Source organism: Anolis sagrei, chromosome 5 (genome assembly GCF_037176765.1).
Source record: "Anolis sagrei isolate rAnoSag1 chromosome 5, rAnoSag1.mat, whole genome shotgun sequence".
Lineage (NCBI taxonomy): Eukaryota > Metazoa > Chordata > Lepidosauria > Squamata > Dactyloidae > Anolis > Anolis sagrei.
Window position 1 is genome coordinate 99,555,774 of NC_090025.1, and position 27,691 is coordinate 99,583,464.

The following is a 27,691-nucleotide window of genomic DNA, read 5'->3' on the forward strand; positions in this document are numbered from 1 at the left end:
TGTATTTCTGAAACATGAGGGTCCCATACAACTCTCTGATTGCTGCATTTATTACTGTCTTTTGAGATTGCAGCTCCCCTGCTCTTTCCCATCAGTCGGCCTCAGAATTCAGGTCGCACTTCTCCCTTCACAACTAAAGTATTGTTGCAAATAGATTCATAAAAATGGTTAATGTACTTCTTTTATTAGATATATGGCAAGACAAACAAAAGGCAAGTTTAACAATTTTTCCTACCCCAGCCAATAATTTGCTTAATATGTTGGTAAATTCAGGAACAGACAATTTTGCTCTGGCTGGTTTTGATAAATAAGATTTCTTGGCTAATACAAGAGGATTTAAAAAGCTAAAAAATTATATTAGGCATAAGCTTTTGGGGCCTGCAGCCCACATCATCAGGTGTAATGTGATTTAGCAATCAATGAAATTTTCTGCTAAATAAAAATTGAAGCGAATCCTCCAAATCACTTCCATGATACAGTGACATCTAATGGACCATGGGAGCAATGCAATATTTGTATGAGCGGTTTTACTTGGGGCCTGTGGGACTGGTTGCTACATCCTGGTCAATATTGCTTTTTTAATATTGTTTAATGATTTAATCTGTATTATGTTTTTATATGTACTGATTTGTTGGAAACCGCCTTGAGTCGCCGATTGGCTGAGAAAGGCAGTATACAAATACAGTAAATAAATAAGTAATAGGGGTGATGCATGTCTTAGTTACAAGGCTGCTGGGCAGAACTGAAGAAGGTAGTGAGTCCTGTGTGCTTAGCAGTAAGTGTTTGTTTTGTGTGAAGAAGCCCCAAACTGGAATCGCTTTTTGTAATACGGTAGTCAAACATATCCTGTGCATTTAGTGTAAACTCTGATATTTGCACTGGAGGAACTAGAAAATGCATAGAAAGGACATATTTGCTCAGGAGCAGATAAATGAAATAAGATACTTGTCCATGAACACAGTGGTTGCAGTTCATGTCATGTCCTGCCAACACTTAAAACTGACCAACAATTGAAGAATACTTGTTTTGTTTTCCACTGTTGTAAGCAGCCACTTAATTTCTTATTGTGAACTCTTAAAATACTCAGAAAACATAATGGTATAGGATTCTTGCATGTTCTTTGAAAGCATAATTGCATTGTCTTAAGCCTTCTAATTTTCACAGTTCTTGTTGAAATCAAGGCATATGTTACCTGCACATTGCTTTATCAAAGGAAATCCTGTATTGTTGTTGTCTATTGTTTCTTTGCTCTGACCGCACCACCAAACTTTGGCAGCATTACAGCAAAGTTGGCAATGCTTTGCTGTAATGCAGTCCCCGGTAAATTCAGACCAAGAAGGCAGCAGTAGGGCCTTCCACCCTGGAAAATACTTTACATTGATGAAATATTACTCTGTTTTCTTTTGTAATATGGGAATGTGTTTTTCCATTTTTTTCAGGGTGTTCATGAATCAAAAGGCGTAACTGAAGACTATTTAAAATTGGAGGTTCTGTTACAGAAGGTTGTTTCACCTTATTTGGGTACATATGGCTTATACTCCAGTGATGGGACTATCCCACACTCTTCGTGCATTTTAGGTAACATAAATACAAACTTCTAAGATCATACATTTCATTTGCAGACATAGAAACTATTTCAGTCATGAACTTTTCCCAGGCAAAAGTGTCTCTTTGATAACCCACATCCATCTTATCTAGAAGATTCCCCTTGGCTAGTGAAGGTATATAGTTAGGGGAGGGGAGCAAAGTACATCAGCTGTTATTACTCATTTTCTGATAAACTCTTAGGCAGTGGGTCCCCCCTCGGGGGTGAGAAAGGCAGGGTATAACAATGTAAATAAATAAATAAATAAATAAACCTGTGGGGACCCAGATGTTTTGGCCTACAACCCTCAGAAATCCCAGCCAGTTTGCAAGCCATTGGGACTTATGGGAGTTGAAGGCCAAAACATCTGGAGACCCACAGATTGAGAACCACTACTCTAAGGCTTATCTATGGTAAGCGTAGAACAAACAAAGGGGAATTACATTTTCACTTTACATTCACCCCACATGTACACGCATTCATCCTCAGGCATTCAAATGTTACCATATCATTTTCTCCCTCCTTGGAGAAGCACCTGTTAGGCCAGACCCTGCTTTCCTGCAGCCTGCCAACGCATAGTTCCATAACTCCATAACACCAACTTCAAAACGCTGAGATGCCAAAACTTCTTTCCCTAAGAACAATGCCAAGGACCAGATCTCTATTTTCCATACAGCAGAACCTGACTCCCTGCACAAAATCCAAGACTCCAAAAGCGCACTTCTTCCTCTTCCCTTGAGAAAGAAGGCCCAAAGTGATCAGACTGCTCCCGTGCAGATCTGCCACTCTCCGAATACACCATCTCTCTCCTTCCCATGGAGCAGAGTATGGCGGGTGAACCAGACTCCTCAGGTTGGTCACAATTTGAGCATTATTAGACTGAGTCTTTTATAGGAATATTCTGTTGATGTAGTCCCAAATTGGAAATTAATGATAGACGTCTTCCATCTGGATCCATCCCAGTTTCCTGACCAGATGTTGACTCTTCTTGATTGGTGTTGACAAATACAAGGTGCTTGTTGACTTCCTTCTTAACATAAGGAAGGTTGCAAACATTTTCTTTATCACTGTCACAGTTCTTATCAGGGTTTCTCATTAGCAAGTCCAGCAAGCAGGTAGTTAGTAATTGCAGGCCTTAATATTATACTGGTGTTTCCAAAATACATCCATCCATCCTTCCATTCATTCCCACACATCATATTAAATTCATATTTGTCAAATCTGCACATTGAATTTCTTGTGACAGTGTTCCCTTTCCCTGTTCTCCATTTTTCACTGTTTCTCCAGGAATCAAAGTCTAGTAGTAGCTACTAGGGCTGTCCAAACACGGAAAAATTTGTCTCTAAACTCGATTCGTTTTTAGGGGTTTTTTGCGTTTCGTTATTTAAAAGAATTCCGAAATTTTCCTTTAAAAAAGTTCGATATTTACGAAATTTCGGAAATCATAAAACAATTACGAAACAATTATGAATCGATTACGAATCGATTCGTTAATGGCGGCCGCGATCTCGCAATACGCTAAAAAAACTTCTGAAGCTTCCCTCTCCCACTGTTGTTGACTGTTGGTGTGATAATTATATTTTTTTTCACTGAGAAAACAAACAGCAACCCTAAAACTTGCACAAGACATGCGGAAATAATAACGAATCAATTCCGAAACGAATTGGAAAAATTCATTTTGTTTTTTAGTTGCTCCTGAATGGTTCAATATCGCTTCGTTATAAAAAAAATAACGAATTTTTAACGAATTACGAAATTACGAAACGAAACCGCCCAGCCCTAGTAGCTACTATTGCAAGTCTTTGTATTTTCAGAATATCTAGAAAAAAGAATTGATGAGCATGGTCAGCCATGTTATTTAAAGGGGTCCACTATGTTAGAAAGTCATTCTTTTTTGGAAATGATTTCATCTCCAAGAGAGAAGCGAAGGTGTTGGCTCTATTGCAAGTGACCACATTAAACTGATGCCACCTAATGGCCATTCTGAAAAAATCCTGCTAATCGTTTCCTATTCTTGAAGCCAAAAGAATATGAATGATAGCCAGTTTTTGTAAGTCCATTGTGAGTCCTATATAAGTTGTTTCAAGAAAGATAAGAATGAATTGATATGCTGAAAGAGTCAACAAATTATAGTAGAAAATTCTGTTGTGGACAGAGAGGTGAACTGTCTTCAGGCACTGTCTGCTTTTATTATTTGACTATAGCCTCTCTGATCTTGTAATGTGTATGAAACTTTTAAATGTTCTCTCTATTTATTCACAGAGAAGCGTTACTTTCGGCGTTCTAAATCCGGGGACATTATTGCAAAGAACCCTGTGGTGAGATCCAAAAGTTACAACAACCCTTTGCTGACCCCAGTAGCTGAGTATGAAACAGAAGGAGTCCCTTCCAATGGCACGGGCATTCGAAGGCACTCTGTGTCTGAAATGACTTCCTGCACAGAAGCACAGAGCTACTCCAATCTCACCACCATCACGGACAATGGTTCCAAGAGCTCCATGGTCACCATGAAGAACTCACAGTCAGGAGAGTCAGAGCGCCTTTCTGCAGGCTCGGCCCAGTGCTCAAACCACCTCAGTGCTGTAGAACAACAAAAGGGACTCTTCTACCCAAGAGATGACCAAAGCAGAGCATATGAGCTGGCTAGGGACTCAGATTTGATTGCCATAGCCCCAACTGCCAGCCCTGAGACTATTGTGGACCAGATCTTGGAGTCTATTGAGTCAGATTCAGATGGGATTTTCATTGATTTTGGCCAGAGCTGCTCCAGTTCATCTGGGTACAACGTGGACGTCAGCAGGCAAAGCATTGTTTGAAGAATCCTAGTTTGAGCTTAGGAATGAAGCCTTGGAATTCAACAACACATATTTTATGTGGGTGACTTGAGAGGGTCATCTGCAACAGTGGAAATTCAGATAAAAGAGTGTGCCCCTCAAATTTAGAGGAACGTGAGAAGGGGAAGATAACCATGGTGTGGATAATGGTGATAGCCACAGAATCTTAATTATTGAGAACAGTTTTCTCTGTTGGCTACAACTGCAAGCCAAGTAAAACAACTAATAGTTCCATTGCAGACCAAACATAAGCATAGGTGCCATGTGGGACACAAGCAGGATAGATGAATTTGGGGGTGATACATCACAGCTGTTCCATAGCTAGACGGCTCTTCTTCCCAGGTTCAGTGGACTAGAGGCAAAATACTGAGGATCCTGCATGTTTTGTAGTAAACACTGAGCTAATGGCACACTTGCTTCAAAGATTGGCCACGATGGTTCTTTTCCCAACTGCCACCTAGGTCTGAATTACATGTTACCTATATGACACTGGAACTTTTTCCATAATTGTTAAGTCCTGCACTGAAGCACTAATCGGTAAATGGAACCAAATGCAACTAACTGATGGCATAGTTCCTAGTTTAGAAAGTAATTCACTCAACTCCCATGATTTTCAAAGATACATGTTGGACCCAAGCAGATGGAAGAGGATTTCATTCTGAAAGGAAGAGTATGAACTAGACATGTCTGCAACAAAGCATTGAGAGTTCCCAGCTGGATAGTTCAACATACGACACAAAGTTCAAGGGAAAGTTTTGAGAAAATTAGAACTGTTTGGGCATGGTAGAAATCCATACCATTCTTGCAGTACAAGCAAGCAGAATGGATAGAGTAGGATGAATGAGCCAATCAAAGGGGAAGATGCTGGATTACATAATGCCTAATGACATTACAGAAGGTCTGATGTGACCCCCTTAAAAGCCGCAATTTAGTTTAAATACATTTTGAATGAGCTGCATTGAAAGCAGTGAGACAAGTTGATTGCAATTCACATGGGCCTTCTAGGTCTTAATGGGACATAAGACAGACCTCAGTTACCTCCTAGCCATTAAGTTTGAAATGATATGCAGTGATATGAATATTATATTTATGGTGTGTAATCTTAACAGCCTGATCTCATTCACAAGTTAACATGAGTGTTGTAGTCATTGTGTAGTGAGCATGCATGCGTGTGAAACTGCATCAGACACACACCACACACACACCTGAGAATGCTTCTTACTGCCTATTTAAGTTCTTGAAGAAAGGACAATTTTCTTTGTCAAATGTTGTTCAGCAATAGACATATTTCTCATCATGACCTGGGAGTCCCTTGAGCTCCTCCCTTCTTCCTTTATTTTTTATTGTTTCCATGTCACATAAAAGCAAAAATTGTGCTTTGAATGATAACATTTCCAACATTTTTTTTAAAAAAAGATTATTTTAATTGTAAAAGGTTTTGCAGGACATTGCAGCATCTGGTGATTTGTAGTGGCCACTGTCAACTTTTTTCTCAGTACATTGACACTCCTTTTATTAACTTGAATTGCAGTTTGAAAAGACAAAATAAATAGTGTGCTACATAACATGGTTGAAAGTCTGAGGGTTTTTTTTTTGAAAATGTGATACAAGATTATTTTAATATCTATATAAATAAAAATGTAATGTTCGTTTGTGGGATTAACAGAACTCAAAAACCACTGGACGAATTGCCACCAACTTTGGCCACCAGACACCTACTAACCCAAGGAGTGACCATTACTCCAAAAATTGATTTTGTCATTTGAGAGTTGTAGTTGCTGGGATTTATGGTTCACCTACAAAGAGCATTCTGAACCCCACCAACAACAGAATTGGGGCAAACTTCCCACAATAAACCCCCATGACCAACAGAAAATACTTAAGGCCATCCAGTCCAACTCCCTTCACCAGGGCAAGAAAACGCAATCAAAGCCCTCCTGACAAAGAGCCATCCAGCCATAGATATAGATAGATATGTTGTAGTAGAGTCTGTAAGTAACGTTGCAAATGGTAGTATGGGTGCCAGAAGGGGGAAAGGAGGTGTTCATGAGCAGGAGTCAGATGGGGAACAACAAAGGAAAAGGATTCAGGATATACTTATGGCACCCACCAATGAAGACTCATTCAAAGGGTTCTCTGGTGATGAAGGGTCAATGTGTGAGGGAGAGGAAGGAGATACAATGGATGGCAATCGGGGAACAAAGAGGGTTACTCGGGAGCAAGAATCGGATAAGGAGCGTCAGATGAAGAGGATCCGGGATATACTTACTGCTCCCACAGAGAAAGAATCATTTTAGGGTTTCTCTGGGAGTGATGGGTCTGGGAGTGATGAGGATGGAGATGACACATTGGACTGGACTAAGGTAAAGGAGGTTCAATATGTATGTGTGGCGCCAACATCTAGTGACACATTTATGGGGTTTTCGGGTAATGAGGATTGGCAACCGGGAGATACAACTGAGCCTTGGGGGGATCTAAGTCTTGACAGAAGATGGCGAAGTTGGAGGGATAGAAGCAGAGGTTCACGTGTGGAATCAAGTACAGCTGCAAGAGTTAATGATGGGGTGGAGGTCAGCTCATCTTCGGATGATGATGTGTAAAATAAAAGTAGGCTCTGAAATGGGGATCATTTGCAGAAGGCAAAGTGTCGGTTACGTTCATGTATCATGTGGATTTGTCACTGCCTATTTTCGTGTTGGGCTTTGGGTCCGGGTTCTGCAGCCTGGAGTTCCTTTTCCTGTGTGTTTCGACTTGGATTGACTTCTCATGAGTGCAGATTTCTCTTGGACTGACTTGACGACGATGCTGCTTGACGGACTTTGAAACTACACTTCTTTGGACTACTTCTACGACGATTTCTGGACTTTGGCTGGCTTTGGTTTCTCTTCCCGCGGTTTCTGCTTGCTGTTAACTGTACAGCGCTGCTTGTTTGATGCTAAGTACTGTGCTTTAGTCCGGATTTTTTCTCTCGTTAATCCGGATTATATTTCCGTTTGCTTTTTGAACCAAGTTTGGTTAGTTTTTTGAGTTTTGACCAGAGACACTGAAGGTTAAGTGTTTCTGAGCTTCTGTTTTTGTTGCAATAAACTTTACTTTGGAACTTATACTGTGTGTGGCCCTTTAAGGTGTCTGTGTCTCGACAAGATATATATAATTCACACACATACAGATATAGAATCATAGATTTGAAAGGGACCCCTAAAGAAGGACAATTATATGTTGCATGTTCCAGAGTAGGCAAACCAGACACTCTCCACATCAACACTGACAAAGAAACAGCAAGAAATACTGTTTACCCACAAGCATAAAGACATTACATATATATTAGAAACCAACACTTTCTAATTATATTATTTTCCAGATCACCAGACAGGGCCATAGCAACGCGTGGCAGGGGATGTCTAGTAGTTTATAAAATATACAGCTCTTTCTCATAGCATAACCAAAAAGACATTTTACTTATGTCCTAGGGCCATGATGGCGAACCTATGACACGCATATCAGCTAGTGTGCCTTGCCATTTTTGATGGCACGCGGCCGCATGCAGCCGCATACAAAGAAGTATGGGGCTGCGTGCTGAGAAGGACGGTTCACAGCTAAGTGCAGTAGCTGAGGATGAAACATTTGTTGTAGTATAGTGTAGACACTCTGTGCCGGAAGTGTGTAGGTCAAAACGACAGAACTCCGGCACAGAGTGTCTATTTTTGGTACTTCTGGTTAGGCCTTTAGGGGATCTTTGACCTCACTTCTGGCCGACGGAACAGGGAGCAGCAGAATGCCATGGGGGACGTATATATGGGGGCCCTGTGAGTGCCATTACCAGCAACCACATAACCACAGCAACCATCATCCAATCTACTGTTCTGAGATGTGGATTTCTAATTGACCATCATTACTGGGATAAGTGAGGGGGAGGCGGGGGCCTGTGCTATGGGTGTCGTTTCCCACAAGTAGAAATAGCGGCAGCCATCTTAAATTACTCTAAGCAGGTGTTGTAGTTCAACGTGATGTTAACGGTGTTACTACTGGTAGGAGGGAGAAGCGGGCTGCACAGGTGTTGGAAGAGGAGCAGCAGCGAAAGCGGATTAGGGAAATAATCATGGCCCCGAGCGATTCTGAAACCTTTGAAGGTTTCTCCGGTTGTGAGATGGGGGATGGGGAAGAATGCAGGGGAGTCAAGTGGGTTACTCGCGACTCAGAGTCTGATGAAGACGAACAAAGGAAGCGTATCCGTGATATACTTACCGCTCCTACAGAGGACGATGATTTCATGGGCTTTGAAAGGAGTGATGGGTCTGGGAGTGACATGGGGGAAGAGGATGGGATTGATTGGACCCGTGTACAGGAGATTAGGGATATCTGTAACCAACCCACCTCCAGCGATGATTTTGAGGGGTTTACAGAGGAATGGCAACCGGGGAGCACTTGGCAAGATCTAAGTCTTGGCAGACGCTGGCAGAGGTGGAGGGATGGGCGCTCGGGTTCAGCTGCAGGGAATGGGGCAGCTGTGAGCGATGATGAAAGGGTGGGGAGCTCCTTCTGATGAGGAGCTTTAGGATAAAAGTGAGTACTGTTTGCATGACTCTTTGCAGAAGGCAAAGTGTCTCTTTTGGGGTGTGAATCTTTGTTGCTGCCAATTCTTGAGCTCGGGTCCTTGGACTACAGCAAGGGTCCTCAAACTACAGCCCGAGGGCCAGATATGGCCCTCCAAGGTCATTTACCCGGCCCTTGCTCAGGGTCAACCTAAGTCTGAAATGACTTGAAAGCACACAACAACAATCCTATCTCATCAGCCAAAAGCAGGCCCACACTTCCCACTGAAATACTAATAAATTTACATTTGTTAAGATTGATCTTCATTTTAATTATTGTATTGTTTTAAAAGTGTTTTTGTACTACAAATAAGATATATGCAGTGTGCATAGGAATTCATTCATGTTTTTTTTTTCCAAATTATAATCCGGCCCTCCAACAGTTTGAGGGACTGTGACCTGGCCCTCTGTTTAAAAAGTTTGAGGACCCCTGGACTACAGATTCCTGTGTTCCTGTGCTTACTTCTTGTGAGTCTGCAAACTACAACTTCTACTCTACAGCTTGACTCCGGACCGCTTTGGGACAACGCACTTTTTGCTTCTTGGACTTTGTTTACCTGTTTACATCGTGCTATGACTTAGGACCGTTTTGGGAACTGTGTTTTTGCCTGCTTCTAGTTTGCTTTTGTATCTCCTGTGAACTGTGTGAGTTTAAAGCGGATTGCTGAATACCTTAGTTAAACCGGATTATATGCCAGGATAATCCGGGTTATATTTCAGTTGCTTTTTTCACTTTGCTTTTGATATCAACTTTTCCTTTGCACTTTTAGCACTGAAGTAAGTGCTTCAAAGACGATTTTGTGAAAATAAAATTGTGTTTGAACTCTGCATTGTGTGTTGGGCTCCTTTAAGGCTTCTGGGTCTTGACAGCAGGTAAGTTATATAATTAGATTTTGGTTTATTAAATATAGTTATATATTACAATTATACATTTTAGTTATTTATACTATAAACATCACAACATTGTGGGGTTTTTTTTCCCTCAAAATGACACCCCGCCTGAGTTATGCTCAGTTTTTTGGCGAATTTTGACACAGCAAGCTCAAAAGGAAGAGGGGCCAACCAAGGGCAAGATGGATGGATGGCATCCTTGAAGTGACAGGATTGACTTTGAAGGAGCTGGGGGTCGTGACGACCAACAGGGAGCTCTGGCGTGGACTGGTCCATGAAGTCACGAAGAGTTGAAAACAACTGACCGAATAAACAACAACAGCAACAACAATATTTCTCTTGGATATGCAATTCCTTTTTGCTTGTTACGGCACACAAAGAAAAATGTACCTTGCAGAATTGTTCGCTGCCACACTGTACTCATTTGTTCTCCAATTCTGCCATATTTCCAATAGATTGAACTAATCTGTTTTCTTTCCTGTTTCAGTTTCAGCTAATTGAAGCACTGCGAAATTGAGGCTTTTAAAATGCTAATGACTATTGATTACAATTACCAACTGCACTTTCTCTGTGCCTGCTTTACCTTCTTCATTTCCCTTTCATTGAGCTTATCTTGGGATCCTGCCTTGGAGAGAGACATTTTCAGAAACCTTCATCACAGATACTGTCGTAGCAATGTCTTTTGCCGAAAGAAGAAATACACACTGCTACTATCCATACTGGCCACTGGAATGCACCATTGTGCCAAGTAAAGCCAGTGGGCAGGCAGAAATGCCATGCTTGAATGAAACTCCGTCACATAGGATTTGCCTACTTAAAAGCAAATCAGCAGAATCCATTTGCAATAAAGGCCTTTCTGAACTGTTGAACATTTGCTTTTTAGGAACATCTGCATGGTGCATCATTAAAAATAACATTGCTGTACATAGAGAATTTGCATGTTGGAAATAAAGATTTAGCTTAGCTTTGTCTCCAGGTAAACACAATTAGAAGAATATTAAACAGTTCACACCATGAAGTCGTACGATTCTAGGAAAGCTTTAACATTGGAGTCTAAAAATTCTATAAAATAGCCCAATTGCAAAAATAAAAAAATAAAATCCAATATAGCAGGTATGTTAGATTTACAGAAGTGCTCTTTAGTTATCTCTATAAAAGCAATTCAAATTTCTTGGGTTTTTTTTTATTATTATTATCAAGAAGTGCTGCAATAAGGTGCTAGCATAATGGGTTTGAAAATCAGATTTCTTTTAATAAAATTATCACTGCACTTTAGGATAATACCTAGCTGGAGTTTAGGACTTGACAAAGCCATATAAATGGCCTTGGATATTTGGATGATGTGTTTCCATGGGAGCTAATGGCTATATTTCTGCGCTGAATGGGACAGAACTAGACCTTCCTCTGCTCTCAGTCAAGGCTGGTGTAATTTAGGTATTTGTGAAAAGAAGGAAAAACAGGCCCCTGTTTGAGAGAGACAGCTCGAGAACAACAGCTGTTTTTTTGGTTTTGGTTTTGAAGAAGAGTGACCAAGGAAGCAGTGGATTTCATGGTTTGCTAGAGTCTTTATACTGTGCCTAATCTCTTTGCACATACAAGCAGTCCCCAAATTACAAACATCAAAATTACAAACAACTCAGTTAAGAACAAGGTGAGACAACAGGAAATGACATAGATCTACCCCTAAGAAGAGAAAGTAACTCCTGGAAGAATTATCACACGGAAATGGTGTCTACACTGAAGTTTCTCACAAATCCTTGTTCCCACAACAAGCCAACATTTTCAAAATCCAATTATCATAGAGAAAGAAAGTGAAACAAAATCTTCTGAACAAGGGCACAGACAGCAAAACAAACAACATAGGAATTTTCATTTAGAGCACTACCTAACTATTCCACTTCCACTACCTTTAAGAAGAATATATACTAGGGCTAGGTTTGAACAACTCGGTATTATGGTGCAAACCAGGCGCTACTGTAACATCCCAAGAAGTGAGAGATTCTGCGTATGGGGAGAAAAACAGTGGAAGACACTGAACATTTCTTAATTGACTGTCCAAAATATACTGAACTGCGAGACAGATATTTACATCCAATATTATCCAACTACAGGTCCCCCAACAGAAATGATATTCTGACATCCCTCTTGCAAGGGTAGGAAAGATCCAGCATAATCAGAGTAAGTAGCTCTGAAAGCTATTAAGAAAAGATCAGATTTCCTGAAAGAAGAACCAAGAAAATAAGATTCTCACTATGAATAGAAGGTCAGCTGCTGTCCTCAACTTTTTGCCTTGTTTTTTTTACTCATGTTCTATTTTGAAATGGTCATATGACTGATTAAATAAATAAATATTATTATTATCATCATCATAGGAGTGTTAAACCTTCCTTATGCTATCTATAACAAAATTAAAGGATTATCTGAGGCAGGGGGGAACAAAGAATCCCACCGCTGCCACCAGTATAACAAAATTAGCAGCTGACCATAGGTTAGATATATCAATGACCGATGTTTCTGGTAGAATTAGCTGCCACCACCTCAGCTTTATTGGTCTGAGGAACCCAGGGTGTGAGTGTGTTGTAGGAAAGGTGTGTTTGCCCTTGGTTCTTCTATAACTGCTTTACTGGTTGATTGGACTTTAAAATGGGTTTGACAGACTTAGTTCTGAGGAGATTGACAGACTGAAGCTGACACCAGTTAAAAATGAACTAGAAAAGGTTTATTAAACTTCAAGAGTATTTCGACTCATAGAATGAGTGGTACAGAAACTTGATTCAGTTGTAGAGGCTTAGTATATTTAAATCCGGAGTTTCACTGACAATAAAGCTTTTAAAACTGTGAGTTTCCTTAAACAAACTGCTCTATTCTTAGAAACAGTATCACTTAGAGAACAGACTCCTATCTGTCTCACACACAGGGCAATAAGCTCTCTTAAACTTCTCCTAAGTCTAAGAAGACAAGTCTTTCTGTTACTAATCCTCTCAATACAGTAACCCTAGCCCTTGTCTGCTACTTATTCCCTATCCTTAAGGCTCACTTTAAAGCTTTCTTTCCCTGTCAGACTCCTATTTAGCTTCCTCTCCTAAAAATCCCTTCGTTCTGTGTCTGATGTCAAGACACTTCTCTCCCTTGTCAAGAGCTGACAGCCTCTTCCCCTCTCTCAACCGACTCCTCCCCTAATTGCTCTGACCAATCAGGAGTCGGCTTGACTCCTCCTCCTGCTTCTGCCTGTCTTTCAAGATGACAGCCACTGACTTTAGGCTTCGGCCTGGACACCTTAAAGGTAGATTTCACTACACTATCCAAAGCTAAAATATAGGTAGTTTTCATTACAGTCCGTAGATCCAATTGGCTCAGCGGTAAAAGGTGCACAGCTGCAAACAGATTAATCTATATAAATAAAAATGTAATGTTTGTTTGTGGGATTAACAGAACTCAAAAACCACTGGACGAATTGACATCAAATTTAGCCACAACACCCCAACTAAACCCAAGTATGTCCTTCACTCAAAAAAAAATTAACCGGAAAGAACTTAAAACCCCCGTAAAGCTAAATGACTATACAGAGCAAGCGTTAAAATGACCCCCTCCTGGCCCCGCCCCCTCCTGCACAAGGGGGAGAAAACCAACAGCTGAGAGAGAGAACCACTTGAGAGAGGGAGGAAAAGGTGGCCCATATATCCCTTTTGTAGCCCCTGACTCTCCCCTCCCAAACACTTCTGGTCCAAAGCATTTCACCTCCTTCTCGCCAGCCAAGAGAGAAAGAGAGGCGGCATCCTCATCATCATCACACCTAGAGCCAGCCTGCTCTTCCTCCTGGAGGTGCTGCCTGCTTGGCTTCCGTCCTTCCTTCCTTTCTCCCATTGCATTGTTGCTTGGGCAAAGCCCGACAGGAGAGGGATGGGAGAAAGAAAGGAAGGAAGGAGGATTGAGAGAGAGAGAGAGAGGACACCCTCCTCCAGATCCACCCCATCCCCTTCCTTTCCTTTCCTTTCCTTTCCTTTCCCTTCCCTCATGGCTGGGACTCGGGGCTCTGGGTCCGCAGCATGGAGCTGCCTTAAAGACTGGTGAGCCGTATTATCCCATAAGGGTGAATGGCAAGATAAGCAGAGTCTACTTCTTGCCACTGTTTTGCCAACTACAGTTGTTTCGTATATTCAAGATGTTGATAATTCCAAATTAGTTCCAAATTCTGATGCCCAATTTATTGAGTGCGTAAATGTAGGCCATTTCTATTTGTTTGCTTGTTTTAAAATTACTGCTGCACAGCTGATATTAAACTTAAATGGTCCAAGCAAAACTATCATTTGGGAAGCAATAAATACTTCTTGGCTATATTTGTGTTCTTGTTCAAACAGCCCTTGTTGCTTCTCTGTGGGGTGCACATCATTTTGCTGGTGATAAATGAGGAAAGGGTTCTAAATCAACAGGCAGCCAGGATGGCACCAAAGAGCAATGTTGGCAGAGAACATATTCTGCAATGATTTCCCACTGTTGTTTCTCAATTGTGCTTTTGTTTTTCTTTCCGGTGGGTGCCTATCAGGAAATAGTAGTGTCTACCAGCATCAAACAGGCATTCTCCACTGGAGATTTGCGGAATTGCATTTGTTGTTTAGAAAAACCATACAAAAACTATATGCTTTATATAGAAAAGCAAACTATGAGGGTCCTTTAGAGACAAAGTATACATAATGTGATGCCTCCCATTGTCAGTTATCTATGCTTCAGGATCTGTATTTTGTGGAGTCTAAACTGAGAATGTTTTCATGCAACTTTAAAGCTGTAGCTTTCTGTGCACTTATTTGCTAGTGTGTCCCACTGAGCACAGTCATATGTATTATTTATTTATTTATTTTCAGTATTTATATTCCGCCCTTCTCACCACCATTCTCTGACAGCCATTCAAAGTTCCCACGCCATCCCCTGATTGGCTAGAAAACAGTCTGGTTTTGATCCAGGTTCTCGTTTTCTGGGGAAACCTCATGACGTCCGAGGTGGGTGAAGTCTAATTTGTGGTGGGAAAAATGAATATCTGTCATTTGTCACTTCGAAGCTGGAGCCATTTGGAGAATCCGCCCTGGAGAAAGGACTGGACTCGCAAAATAGATTGGAACAATATGTAAAACAGTCTAAGATAGAATTATGGGCTGTCTGCCCAAAGGGGTGAGTCTCAAAGGCAATGGGGCTGTTATGTAAATATGAACAGTTCAATAGAAGACAGGCAGATTTCATCGGTGTTCTGTTTGTATCTGGCCGCTCCCACCCCTGGATTCCTGGCACTGATGAGCTCACAGTGGGTAGCCAGAAATGTTTCACAAGCATATACGTAATATTTTACTCAAGATGTCCCAGGTGCACTGGTCTGTATTTAGGCATCTCCACTTCTGCTCACTTTAGTTGTTTTTTCTATATATATATAAATGCTCTGTGCATAATGAGTACCTTAAAAACAAAAGAACCAATGAACGAAATCACACCAAATTTGGCAACAAACGTCTCATAACACAAGGAGTGATCATCACTCAAAAATTATGATTTTGTCATTTGGGAGTTGTAGTTGCTGGGATTTATAGTTCACCTACAATCAAAGAGCATTCTGAACTCAATCAACGATGGAATTGAACCAAACTTGGCACACAGAACTCCCATGACCAACAAAAAATACTGGAAGGGTTTGGTGGGCATTGACCTTGAGTTTTGGGAGTTGTGGTTCATCTACATCCAGAGAGCATTGTGGACTCAATAATGGATCTGACCAAACTTGGCACAAGCACTCAGTATGCCCAAATATGAACACAGATGGAGTTTGGAGGAAATAGACCTTGACATTTGGGAGTTGTAGTCACTGGGATTTATAGTTCATTTACAATCAAAGAGCATTCTGAACCCCACAAACAACAGAATCGGGGCAAACCTCCCACACAGAACCCCCATGACCAACAGAAAATACTTAAGGCCATCCAATCCAACTCCCTTCATCAGGGCAAGAAAACGTAATCAAAGTCCTCCTGACAAAGAGCCATCCAACCATAGATTAGATAGATAGATGATAGATAGATATGATTCACACACACAAAGATATAGTATCATAGATTTGAAAAGGACCCTTAAAGAAGGACAATGATATCTTGCTTGTTCCAGAGTAGGCAAACCAGACACTCTCCACATCAACACTGACAAAGAAACAGCAAGAAATACTGTTTACCCACAAGCATAAAGAAATTACATAGATTAGAAACCAACACTTTCTCATTACTTTATTTTCCATATCAACAGACTGGGCCACAGCAACGTGTGGCAGGGGACAGCTAGTATTATATAAAAGCATGAATTCCAACTAAATTATAAATTCCAACTATATGTATTTCAAAGTAACCAGAGATATATAGTTCCAAGGCATGGAACGAAGCTCCTTTGTTAAAGGATTTGGGATACACTTAAGCACACATTTTCCTTCCACCTCCCCTTAGGAGATTCTGCCAGGCGGCTGAAGACATGATCTACTTTGGACTACTGAAATGGAGCGGCTTTGCTGTTGTGAAACACACACATATGTAATTTGGAGGCACCTACTGTGTATATCTATTACGAAGGGTGTTGATTTTTCAACAACACAGGTAGGAAAAGCAGACCTTCAGAATGTGTGAGAGAGGAGTTAGGAACAATGGCTGCATGAAAGGAAAGACAGGAGAGGAGGGAGGAAAGTTTAATCATTTTCTCACTCACTATACACTTTTCTCTGTTACATCATTACACCTTTTATAAACAGAACATGATGTGTATAACGTGAAGTCTGAAAGGTGGAGAGTTCAAACCTTTCATTGCTTATTTGCTCAGTACACTTCAGTTTTGCTGATAATACTTTTGCCCATTCAGCTCTAGATTAAAATGTTTTTTTTTCTAAGCATCTATTGATCCTCCAGTGGAAGTTGACCATATAGTCATGCTGGAGAATCTAGAAATTCCTAGAGAGTTGTTATCTCAGGTGAAAAATTAGCATTTCAATTTGCAGCTTTTCACTTTTGTGGTGGTCCCATGCTCCTAATCTCACTCAATGTGGAGTGCTGGCTATATTGTATTGAAAATAGGGATATAATTGGAGATGGGAATTTGGGCAGAAAATTCTTTATTTTTGGTTTATATCCATTGTTTGGTGATTGGTGTCCTAGACTGTGACATGACCTACATTTCTACTTATGCTTTATTGCTCCTATCCTTTTATTGCTGTAATGCCCCCTGTGATGAATCTAACCTTTTGCCAGGAGGCCGAAGCCTGGAAGTCAGTAGCTGACATGTTCAGAGATAGGCAGGGAGCCAAGAGGCAAGAGGGAGGAGTCAGCCGACTCCTGATTGGCTAGAGCAGTCAGGGGAGGAGTTAGCTTTTAGAGGGAAAAAAGGCTGTGTCTTTTTGACAAGCTGGGGGAGTAGAGCTTTAAACATCGAAGAGTGTAGTAGTACTTTAGGAAGAGGGAGCTGAGAGGAATTTAGACAGGGAAGGAAAACTTTTGAAGTGAGCCTTGGGAGTTAGAGCTTAGGGAAGGCAAAGGTTCCTGGATCACTGTATACAGAAGGGTCAGTGAAAGGAAAGCCTATTTTGCTCTGTGAGGCAGTCAGTGGGCTGTTCTCAAAGACACACTGTGTCAGTGTAGTGAACAGTGTGAGGCAAGGAACTCACAGGGAACAAAAGTTTAAGTCTTAAGAAAAGACTGCCTGTTTAACCAGCTAAGCCTCAAGTAACCGCATTACGCTTTTTTGTACCACTCTTATTAAGAGTTGATTTGTTCACCAAGTTTAAATAAACCTGTTTATAATTTTCATCTTTAAACTGGTGTCTGCCTCGGTCTGTGTAACTCATTAGATAACAGCTAGCCTGAAGACAACTTAATTTCAGTCCAGTCAGCAAGAGAAGCAGTCATTGAAGAAGAACCTAGGGCTTGAACACTCTTTACCTATTTCACATTCACACTTATGTTTTCCTCAGACATTAATTGAGGTGGTGGCGGCGAATCTACCTATTATATCGGTCATTAACAACGTTAATACAGTTGGTCACTTAACAATATTACTGAGGTGGGATAAGAGAGTCTTTCCCCCTTGCTATAGTCATTTATCGTCATTAAAGTAGTGTCCAGCTGAACGTTAACACTTCACACTGGAGGGCAGTGGGTGGGATTGCTTGTTCCCCCCTGCCCAAGTGAACGTTAATCTTTACACTGCTGGTAGAGTTGGGATTGTGCTCCCCTCTGCCCAGTGTGTCGTTGAACTCCGTTATACTGGTGGCAGCGGTGGGATTAGTCATCCCCCCTGCCCAAGATTTCGTTGATCTCCTTTATATTGGTGGCAGCGGTGGGATTGCTTGTACCCCCTGCCCAGGTTGTCGTTGATCTCCTTTATACCCCCCAGTAAGCTTTTTGGGTTTTTTTCTTTTTTCCCTTTTTTGTATAATTTTTATTAAAGCTTAATATAATTACATGGAAAGAGGGGGAATATTTAAAAGAAGATCGAAAAGTAGGAATAAAGGAGAAAAAAGGGAAAAGAGAGAGAGAGAGAATATATATATATATATATATATATATATATATATATATATACACATATAAAAAAATAGGGGAAGGGTTTGACTTCCATTTCATCTTCATGGTATTCCCTCACATTTAGTTTCCAATTCTTATTTAAATCTCCAATCACTCTTTCTCTCTTCTATTTTTATCGTAGTCTTGAAAGAGAGCCCAATCTGTCCTTATGATTGTCTTCCCGGTATTTCTCTTTAACAAAAAAGTTAATTCATCCATGTCCTTTATTTCTCTCACCTTATCCAGCCAATCAGCAAGGGCCGGGGTTTATTCCTGTTTCCAGAGTTTTGCAAAAACAATTATTGCTGCCGTTGTAATAAAAGTAAATAATTTGTCATCGTTTTCACTAAGCTGTAACTCCGATTCTGTAAAACCTAACAAATAGTAATGAAGTTTCTTTTTAGAAGTCTTTTTTTAAAAAAATGTGTGTCTCCTCGTGGACCAAAGTCCAATATTTTGAGGTTTCCTTACAGGTCCACCACATATGAAAAAATGTGCCTACCTTTTCACAACCTTTCCAGCATTTATCGGAAATATTTTTGTACATGTGGCCTAATTTTTTGGGATGGTATACCACCTGTGGAACATTTTAATCCAGTTTTCTTTTAAGTCCATTGCATAGGTATATTTTAGTTTTCTGTTCCACATTTGTTCCCACTCCCGAAATTGAATTGGCCTTCTTAAATTTTCCACCCATTTAATCTTGCAGGGTTTAACCTGTTCTTTTTCAGTTATCCATGTTAACAAATTATTACAAATCCTTATTATTATTTTCTTTTCCGTCTTCAATATCTTATCCCATGCTGTTTCTTCCCAGTCAAATCCTAACTTTATATCTTATATCTTATCTTTATAACTTATATTTGTTCACTTTGGGAAAAAAAGCTTTTATTATTCAAAGTGATCATAATGAATACAAATGGGGGGGGGGTTGTTTATTTTTTGTTTTTTAGTGTGAACATAACAATCCTATGGCACGGACCAATTAACTTTCCTATCTCTGATTTTCAGGTGTGCTCATAGCTGCATTTAATACTGAACACAAGAAGTGACATACAGATTCAAAGGCCAATACAAACCAAGCAGGGTGTCAGAGATTGCAAAACTGGTAATCAATGGATTGATGTACACTCAACTTTCCCAGGCTGTTAATAGGAATTGCAATCACAGCAAATTGACCTTTGTGGCCAGCCAAAAACAATCTGCTAGTCTCAGCAATGCGGCTCATTGAATTTCCTTCCACATGCCCAGGAACTCATGCCAAACAGAAATGTACACATCTCAGAAACAGTGGGCGGTAATTACAGCAAATGCTCAGCATTGCAAACCTCCCTTATTTATTTTTAAATTACGTTGATGGTTAAAGTTGTCGTCTTTGGCTTTTGGCAGGTCTTGTGCTGTGAAAAACTGAATACCTGGTAAGAATGGAAAAGCTGCAGGTTTGCTCAAAAGAGGCACGTTGCATGTTATATTTCTGCCTGTGGGAAAAATCCTATCACTCTGTCAGAAAGAAAGATGGTAACCTTCTTCTATTGTGCCATACAAAAAATGTTGCAAACGACAATACTTCCCAACATCTGAGACTTTATCTCAGACCTCATATGACCAAGAAGAGACTGGCTACTACCCTCTTATGTAAACTGAATTACAGGAAAGAAAATATCTAACACAAAATGTAGATCCTTGACACCAACACTATCGCTTTTATTTTATTTTCTTGTATGATTTTTAAACATTTTTTCGCTGATGTACATTTTGGCTGTTCAATTTAAAAACACTTTTCTTCTTATTTTATTTTATTTTTAATAGGAAAGTTAGGGTAGGGGGAAAAGAGAGGGACAAAGCAAAAGTTTGGCCATAATAGATTTGATATTGGTTAGTTGCATATTTACAAATGTCTAATATGTTGGAAGGAGAAAGCAAAGAGGGTGGGGTTGTTGGGGCACGGGGAGTTGTTTTACAAAGTTAACATTATTACAACTAAGGGCCCTTCCACACAGCCATATAACCCAGAATATCAAGGTGGAATAACCCACAATATCTGCTTTCAACTGGGTTATCTGAGTCCACACTGCCATATATACCAGTTCGAAGCAGATAATGTGTGATGTATTGTCAAAGGCTTTCATGGCCGGAATCACTGGGTTGTTGTAGGTTTTTTTCAGGCTATATGGCTATGTTCTAGAGGCATTCTCTCCTGATGTTTCGCCTGCATAGATGCAGGCGAAATGTCAGGAGAGAATGCCTCTAGAATATAGCCATATAGCCCGAAAAAAACTACAACAACCCAGAGATAATGTGTGATTTTATTCAGCTGTGTGGAAGGGGCCTAAGTCTTCACCTGACTCTGTAACACACATTTTGCAAAATTTTGAAAAATTTTGAAAAATTCACCAATTTTAATTTGAAGTCCTTTGATTGTCTTCTTTTGTCTTCTCCCATTGTCTCTGCATTTTCGTCTATCCAATTTTTCTTCAATGGAAATGTATCTTAATTTTTCATAGCAGATTGTTTCACATTAAATCTTTTTTAAAATATTATCAATATCTACAAAGGAAATAATACACTTTTAATTTAATAAGAATAAGAATAAGTATAATAAGAATAAACTTTATTTGCACCCCAACACCATCTCCCCGAAGGGACTCAGCGCGGCTCACAAAAAGCACAGAAAAATGCAGAACACACAAAACACAAGATACATAACATATAAAACAATAACAAAGTAAGTTCACAAAAGAATAATTATATCATGTTATCATTATTATGCTGTCTCGCTTTTTGTATTACATCAAATGTATGTAGTTTTATATAACAAATCCATTTTATAGCCCATCTCAATCTTATTAGTCAATGTCATGTATGTACTTCTAACCTTTCTATATATTATAGTTTCTTAACACTTAATCCATCAGTAAGCATCCATCTCTTAAGTTTTAACATACAAAATACAGAAGATAATGATATATTATTTAAACAGTGGATGTGGCTCTTAATGAGACATGCTGCATTATCACAGGGTGCCTGAGCCCTACACCACTGGAGAAATTAAACTGTTTAGACCAGTGTTTCTCAACCTGGGGGTCGGGACCCCTGGGGGGATCACAAGGGGTTGTCAGAGGGGTCACCAAAGACCATTAGAAAACACAGTATTTTCGGCTGTTCATGGGGGTTCTGTGTGGGAAGTTGGTCCAATTCTATAATTGGTGGAGTTCAGAATGCTCTTTGATTGTAGGAGAGCATAAATCCCAGCAACTACAGCTCCCTAATGTCAAGGTCTATTTTCCCTAAACTCCACCGGTGTTCACATTTGGGCACATTGAGGATTCGTGCTAAGTTTGGTCCAGACCTATCATTGTTGAAGTCCACAGTGCTCTCTAGATGTAGGTGAACTATAACTCCAAAACTCAAGGTCAATGCCCACCAAACCCTTCCAGTATTTTCTGTTGGTCATGGGCGTTCTGTGTGCCAAGTTTGGTTCAATTCCATTGTTGGCAGAGTTAAGAATGCTCTTTGATTGTAGATGAACTATAAATCCCTGCAACTACAACTCCCAAATGACAAAATCAATCCCACCCAACCCCACCAGTATTCAAATTTGGGTGTATTGGGTATTTGTGCCAAATTTCATCCAGTGAATGAAAGTACATCCTGCATATCAGATATTTACAGTAATAACATTACATTCGACAATACATAGTAACATTACAGTTATGAAGTAGTAAAAAAATAATGTTATGGTTGGGGGTCACCACAACATGAGGCACTGTATTAAGGGGTCGCGGCATTAGGAAGGTTGAGAACCCCTGGTTTAGACGGTATTGCACCACCTGACATCCGCCAGGGAGTAGCAACCAATAGTGAAAGGACCAAGGCAGTGACATCTCCGGCTCACTCCCTGTTTGGGTATCAGCCAGCACGCCAACGACTTAAATCAAGAAATAGGGTCTACAGATCCTAAGATCTACAGAGACACTTGCTGGAACACCTCCGCAAGCAAGAGTCCAAAAGTGGCAGGTTCAAACCCAAAACCTCAATTGATGGCTGGTACCAAATGAGAGACTCCCTCCTGGGTACACAGAAAACTGGGCGACTTGGAAGGCGCTGAACAAACTGTGCTCTGGCGCCACGAGATGCAGAGCCAACCTTAATAAATGGGGCCATAAAGTGGAATTCACGACATGTGAGTGTGGAGAAGAGTAAACCACAGACCACCTACTACAATGCAACCTGCACAATGGACCTTCTTCCAGCAACACCAGAGGCGCTCCAAGTGGTCAGCTACTGGTCAAAGGACATTTAATAGAATACCAAGTCTGCAAACTTTGTGTTTTGTTTGTTTGTTTGTTTTTAATGCAATACAACTTTTTTTGTTCGCTCCTGACACGATAAATAAATAAATGTGACATTATTGACAAAATTCTGGTTAGGATACATTTAAAAAACAAATAGACACGTGTGCAGGGAGGAGGTACTCTTGATTACATGATCCCTTGTGCTTTTTTAAAAAGAAAAACCCTTGGCTGAGTACCCTAGAAATCACCTTTGTCCTGCATAAACTACACCACACTTAGATCCTAGTTGGGCTGGGACCATCTTCCCTCCTCTAACACTGATAAAACTGTGCCATTTTAATTAGTTTGGGGTTTGGTTTTTCATCTCTTGTGTTACAGCAAAGCTTTGAACATGACAGAATTTCACTTGCAAATTGGCTCTCTAAAGATGTTTTCCCTCATGAAATGAATCCTGATTGACAACAGCAAAAGAACACAAGCGACTGAACTATTACATCTTGGATTTGGGTTGTGTGCATTTTACATAAAATAAATGTTCTCAGTATGCAAAGGCCCAAAAAGACATGTTACATCCTTATTTCTAACCATGTTGACAGACCAAATGAAAAAAAATATTTGATGGGCAATTTACAAAGAAGAAACAGTAACAATTTGTGGTTGTTTTTTCCTCCGTCTCTAAAAATAAAGGGGAATCCTGACAACATAAAATCAGTATAAAATACTTGACTTTCTGTAGTTCCTTTTCTCTTACCAGTGCCTACAGAACAGAAATGATTTCTTAATTGTGTAGGGTTTTATGAGAACAGTAGCTAAAACATTATTATAATTGACACGTAGCATGTTCTATGACAATAACAGACAAAACTCTATTTTGGTCCATTACCATTTATACACTGGCAACAAAGATCCGCCTAGTCAAAGCCATGGTATTCCCTGTAGTCACCTATGGATGTGAGAGCTGGACTTTAGGGAAGGCTGAGCGAAGGAAGATAGATGCTTTTGAGCTGTGGTGTTGGAGGAAAGTTCTGAGAGTGCCTTGGACTGCGAGAAGATCCAACCAGTCCATCCTCCAGGAAATAAAGCCCGACTGCTCAATGGAGGGAAGGATACTAGAGACAAAGTTGAAGTACTTTGGCCACATCATGAGGAGACAGGAAAGCCTAGAGAAGACAGTTATGCTGGGGAAAGTGGAAGGCAAAAGGAAGAGGGGCCGACCAAGGGCAAGATGGATGGATGGCATCCTTGAAGTGACTGGATTGACTTTGAAGGAGCTGGGGGTGGTGACGGCCGACAGGGAGCTCTGGCGTGGGCTGGTCCATGAGGTCACGAAGAGTCGGAGATGACTTAACGAATGAACAACAACAACACCATTTATATAGGAAAGGATGGATCATGTCCCCATCACCACCAGTGCTTTTTTTTTTTGGTTGATAGAAATACGTTCATAGGCAAAGACAGTTTTTCATTTGAATAATGACTTAATGATTCTGTGAATTTTAGATGGTGGGTTAATTAATTAATTTTTTTGCTATATTTATGTACCGCCTTTCTCAGCCCGCAGGCGACTCAGGGCAGTTTACAACATCAAAGCATAAAAATACAGTAAAACAGTTAAGATAGTATAAAAACATGATAAAATCAATAAAAACATATATCATCCGAGTCTCCTTGTTAAAACCATTGTCCATTTTCATTTGTTCAGTCAGTCCATTATCCTATGTCCGTTACGCTGTATTTGCAAATGCTTGCTCACAAAGCCAAGTCTTAACTTTCTTCCGAAATATTAAAAGGGAGAGGGCCAATCTAATATCCCTAGGGAGGGCATTCCATTGCTGAGGGGCCACCACTGAGAAGGCCCTGTCTCTCATCCCCGCCAACTGTACTTGAGATGAAGACGGGATCAAAAGCAGGCCCTCTCCAGATTATCTTAAAGTCCTAGGAGGTTCATAAGGGGAGATGCGTTCGGACAGGTAAGTTGGCCTTTCTGTGAAAGTTTTCACGTTTTCTTTTGAGTTCACCAGCTACTTTATTTGGGGAGGGAAAAGGTCTGGCATTTGCACTCTTGAGGCACCTGCCAGGACATTGGTGTGTCTGCACATTCTAAAATATCTTTGAGTGAAAGAAAATATGAACAGTGTTCATCTTTTCTTTTGGAAAAGCTACTGTTTGATGGCCTGGCATGAAAGACAAATAACCCATTTGGTCGCTGCAATCAGTTTCCTTTATCACATATAACAGCTTTCTTGGATTCTCGCCATTTCCCCAACTGACTGGGCTATAGCTATCATTCATTTGCATGATGTACTTAAGATTTCAAAGATCACACATACAAGAAAGGGCTGAAAATTTTACTTAGAGCTTTGCTGTGTGCAAAAATGAGATCGAAATGAAGTAACTGAGTTGTTGTAGGTTTTTTCGGGCTATATGGCCATGGTCTAGAGGCATTCTCTCCTGACGTTTTGCCTGCATCTATGGCAAGCATCCTCAGAGGTAGTGAGGTCTGTTGGAACTAGGAAAAAGGGTTTATATATCTGTGGAATGACCAGGGTGGGACAAAGAACCTACAACAACCCAGTGATTCCAGCCATGAAAGCCTTCGATAATGAAATGAAGTAAATTGTTGGCCTTTGCCATCTTCAGTGAGTTTATATCATGAACTGAGTTTAGTGGTGATCTAAATTGGAATATTACAAGCACAAAATAAATTTATTACAAAAACATGTAAGAAACTATTGGAATGGGAAACTGAAAAAGAAAATGTGAAAGTTTGCATGGTCAAATGGGCGGCCAACATAGGCCACAATATTAGCTTAGAAAGCTAGAAAACCATATAGATAAAGAAAATTAAATACACAGACTCATACGATATATGGGAAAATTGGTATAAGATGTTTTACTGTTGGTATATCACCCCGGTAAAACTAGCAAAATGCTATAAAAATATAAATGAGAAATGTTGGAAATGTAAAAAAGGAAGCGGGACTTTCCACCACATTTGGTGGAGTTGTGACAGGGCAAAAAAAATCGGAAAGAGATCCATAAGATGACACAAGAGATCCTCCAACTTAGAATTCAATTAAAACCAGAGCATTTCCTCTTGGGGATTATCAATTTAAATAAGGATAGGAGTAAAGATGTTTTATTTAATTATATAATATTAGCAGCAAGAATAGTATATGCCCATTACTGGAGAGGGAAAGAAATACCAAGTACTAAAGAATGGATAATTAAATTGCTGGAAATTAGAAATATAGACAACTTGACCCATCAATTAAGAAATAAACAATCAACAACAAAAGCAGTTTGGAGTTTGCTAACAAAGTTCATGGAGAAAGAGAAGATATGGACATAAGTATTAAAAAGATAAGAGTTATCAACTTTATTGAATCGAACTGATTGGATCCAGAATGAGAAGACGGGAAGCCAACAACATACCCTTCCCTGTTTTTACCCTATAAACCCCCACCCCAACAACCTCACTTTTACCCTTCATCTATTCCCCTATTTTTGCATTATTCCCTTCCCCGCCAAAACCCCACACTTTTTACTCTTACTCTTACTTTTTTCTTTCCCTTCCCTTCCTAATCCAACCCTCCCCTCATTTCCTTCTTTCCCCTTTTAAGTATAATTAAAATATTTCTTCAATAAAGGTATATATAAATTGGAATGGGATCGGAGCTTGGGAAAGTTACAGTCAGGTTCCGCCAACAATTATGATCAGTCAAATTCTGTGAGATGTAGTCCCAAAATATAACTTTTCTGAGCTCTGGACATGATATAATCACCAATAATTCAATACAGCTTACTGTCAAGATGAGAATGTAAAGCCCTATCTTATAAATAAAATTCTCAGTCACATTAACATCAGGATTGTGTTGCGCAGTTTTAGTTGTGCATGAGGATACCACCCTCTGTGGACAGATCCAAAGACAGCATCCCTTCTTCGGTTGGGAACCAGCTGCATTTCTGTCCACAGAGAAAGAAGGACTCTCCAAAGCAGCTGTTCTTTTTATCTGCACAAATCATAGAAAATGTCCAGTCTTTCAAAAGTCTATAAAATGTCAATGCTTGCAAACGAGAGGCATGTCAGATTTAGATTTTCCTTCTGTCCCATGGTATCCTCCTTGATCAATGATGCAATAAAGATCTACGTTCCTGTCTTTATCTCTGTGTGTCTTCATTTGGAACATTGGAGCCAGGCATGCTGGGAATCCAAACTCCGCAGATGCATTGGGAATAAGTAAAATGTTGTCTAGGGGCTGCACACAGCTACAAGATTTTTTTTTTTTTTGCAAAGACCCCAGTACTCCCCAGATTTTTATAAGCTGGCACTGCAATTTACCTCCAAAATATGGTGGTAAAGTAATTAACCATTATAAATGGTAAGAAAAACTAAACGCACTGCGTCAGTGCAATGCTGATTAGCAAAGCAATTATCATTGTCAAATTCATCTCTTTTTGGTTCAGTATCACCAGTTTAGGGCATCATAATTAAAACAAATGTATGTACATATACGTAATTCATTGCTATATAAATATAAGCTTGTGCGCCAGTTGCGCCCATACCTTGGGAAGTCTGTCTTGGCCACGGTGGTCCACGCTCTGGTTACATCCCGAATAGATTACTGCAACACACTCTACGTGGGGTTGCCTTTGAAGACTGTTCGGAGACTTCAACAAGTCCAATGGGCGGCAGCCAGATTACTCACCAGAGCGCCATACAGGGAGCATAGCACCCCCCTGCTGCGTCAGCGCCACTGGCTGCCGGTCCACCTCCGAGCACAATTCAAAGTGCTGGTCTTGGCCTATAAAACCCTATACGGCTCCGGCCCAGCTTACTTATCCGAATGTATCTCTCTCTACATTCCACCTCGTAATTTAAGATCTACTGGGGAGGCCCTGCTCTCGGTCCCACCAAGGT

The 27,691-nt window shown here is 40.3% G+C and overlaps 1 protein-coding gene across 6 annotated transcripts in view; it reads left to right on the forward strand.

Annotated features, from left to right (window-relative positions):
- The window catches only part of LOC132776469 (proline-rich protein 5-like), a 157,537-nt gene that overhangs the window by 75,129 nt on the left and 54,717 nt on the right, over window positions 1-27,691 (forward strand). For 5 of the 6 annotated variants that reach the window (XM_060778152.2, XM_060778155.2, XM_060778154.2 and 2 more), the window contains 2 exons: window positions 1,440-1,578; window positions 3,848-5,987. In XM_060778152.2, coding sequence (XP_060634135.2) covers window positions 1,440-1,578; window positions 3,848-4,401 — 693 coding nt within the window. In that variant the 3' untranslated portion in view covers window positions 4,402-5,987. Of the gene's footprint in view, window positions 1-1,439; window positions 1,579-3,847; window positions 5,988-27,691 lie in introns of those variants that run through there. The other variant, XM_060778157.2, reaches the window with a different exon arrangement.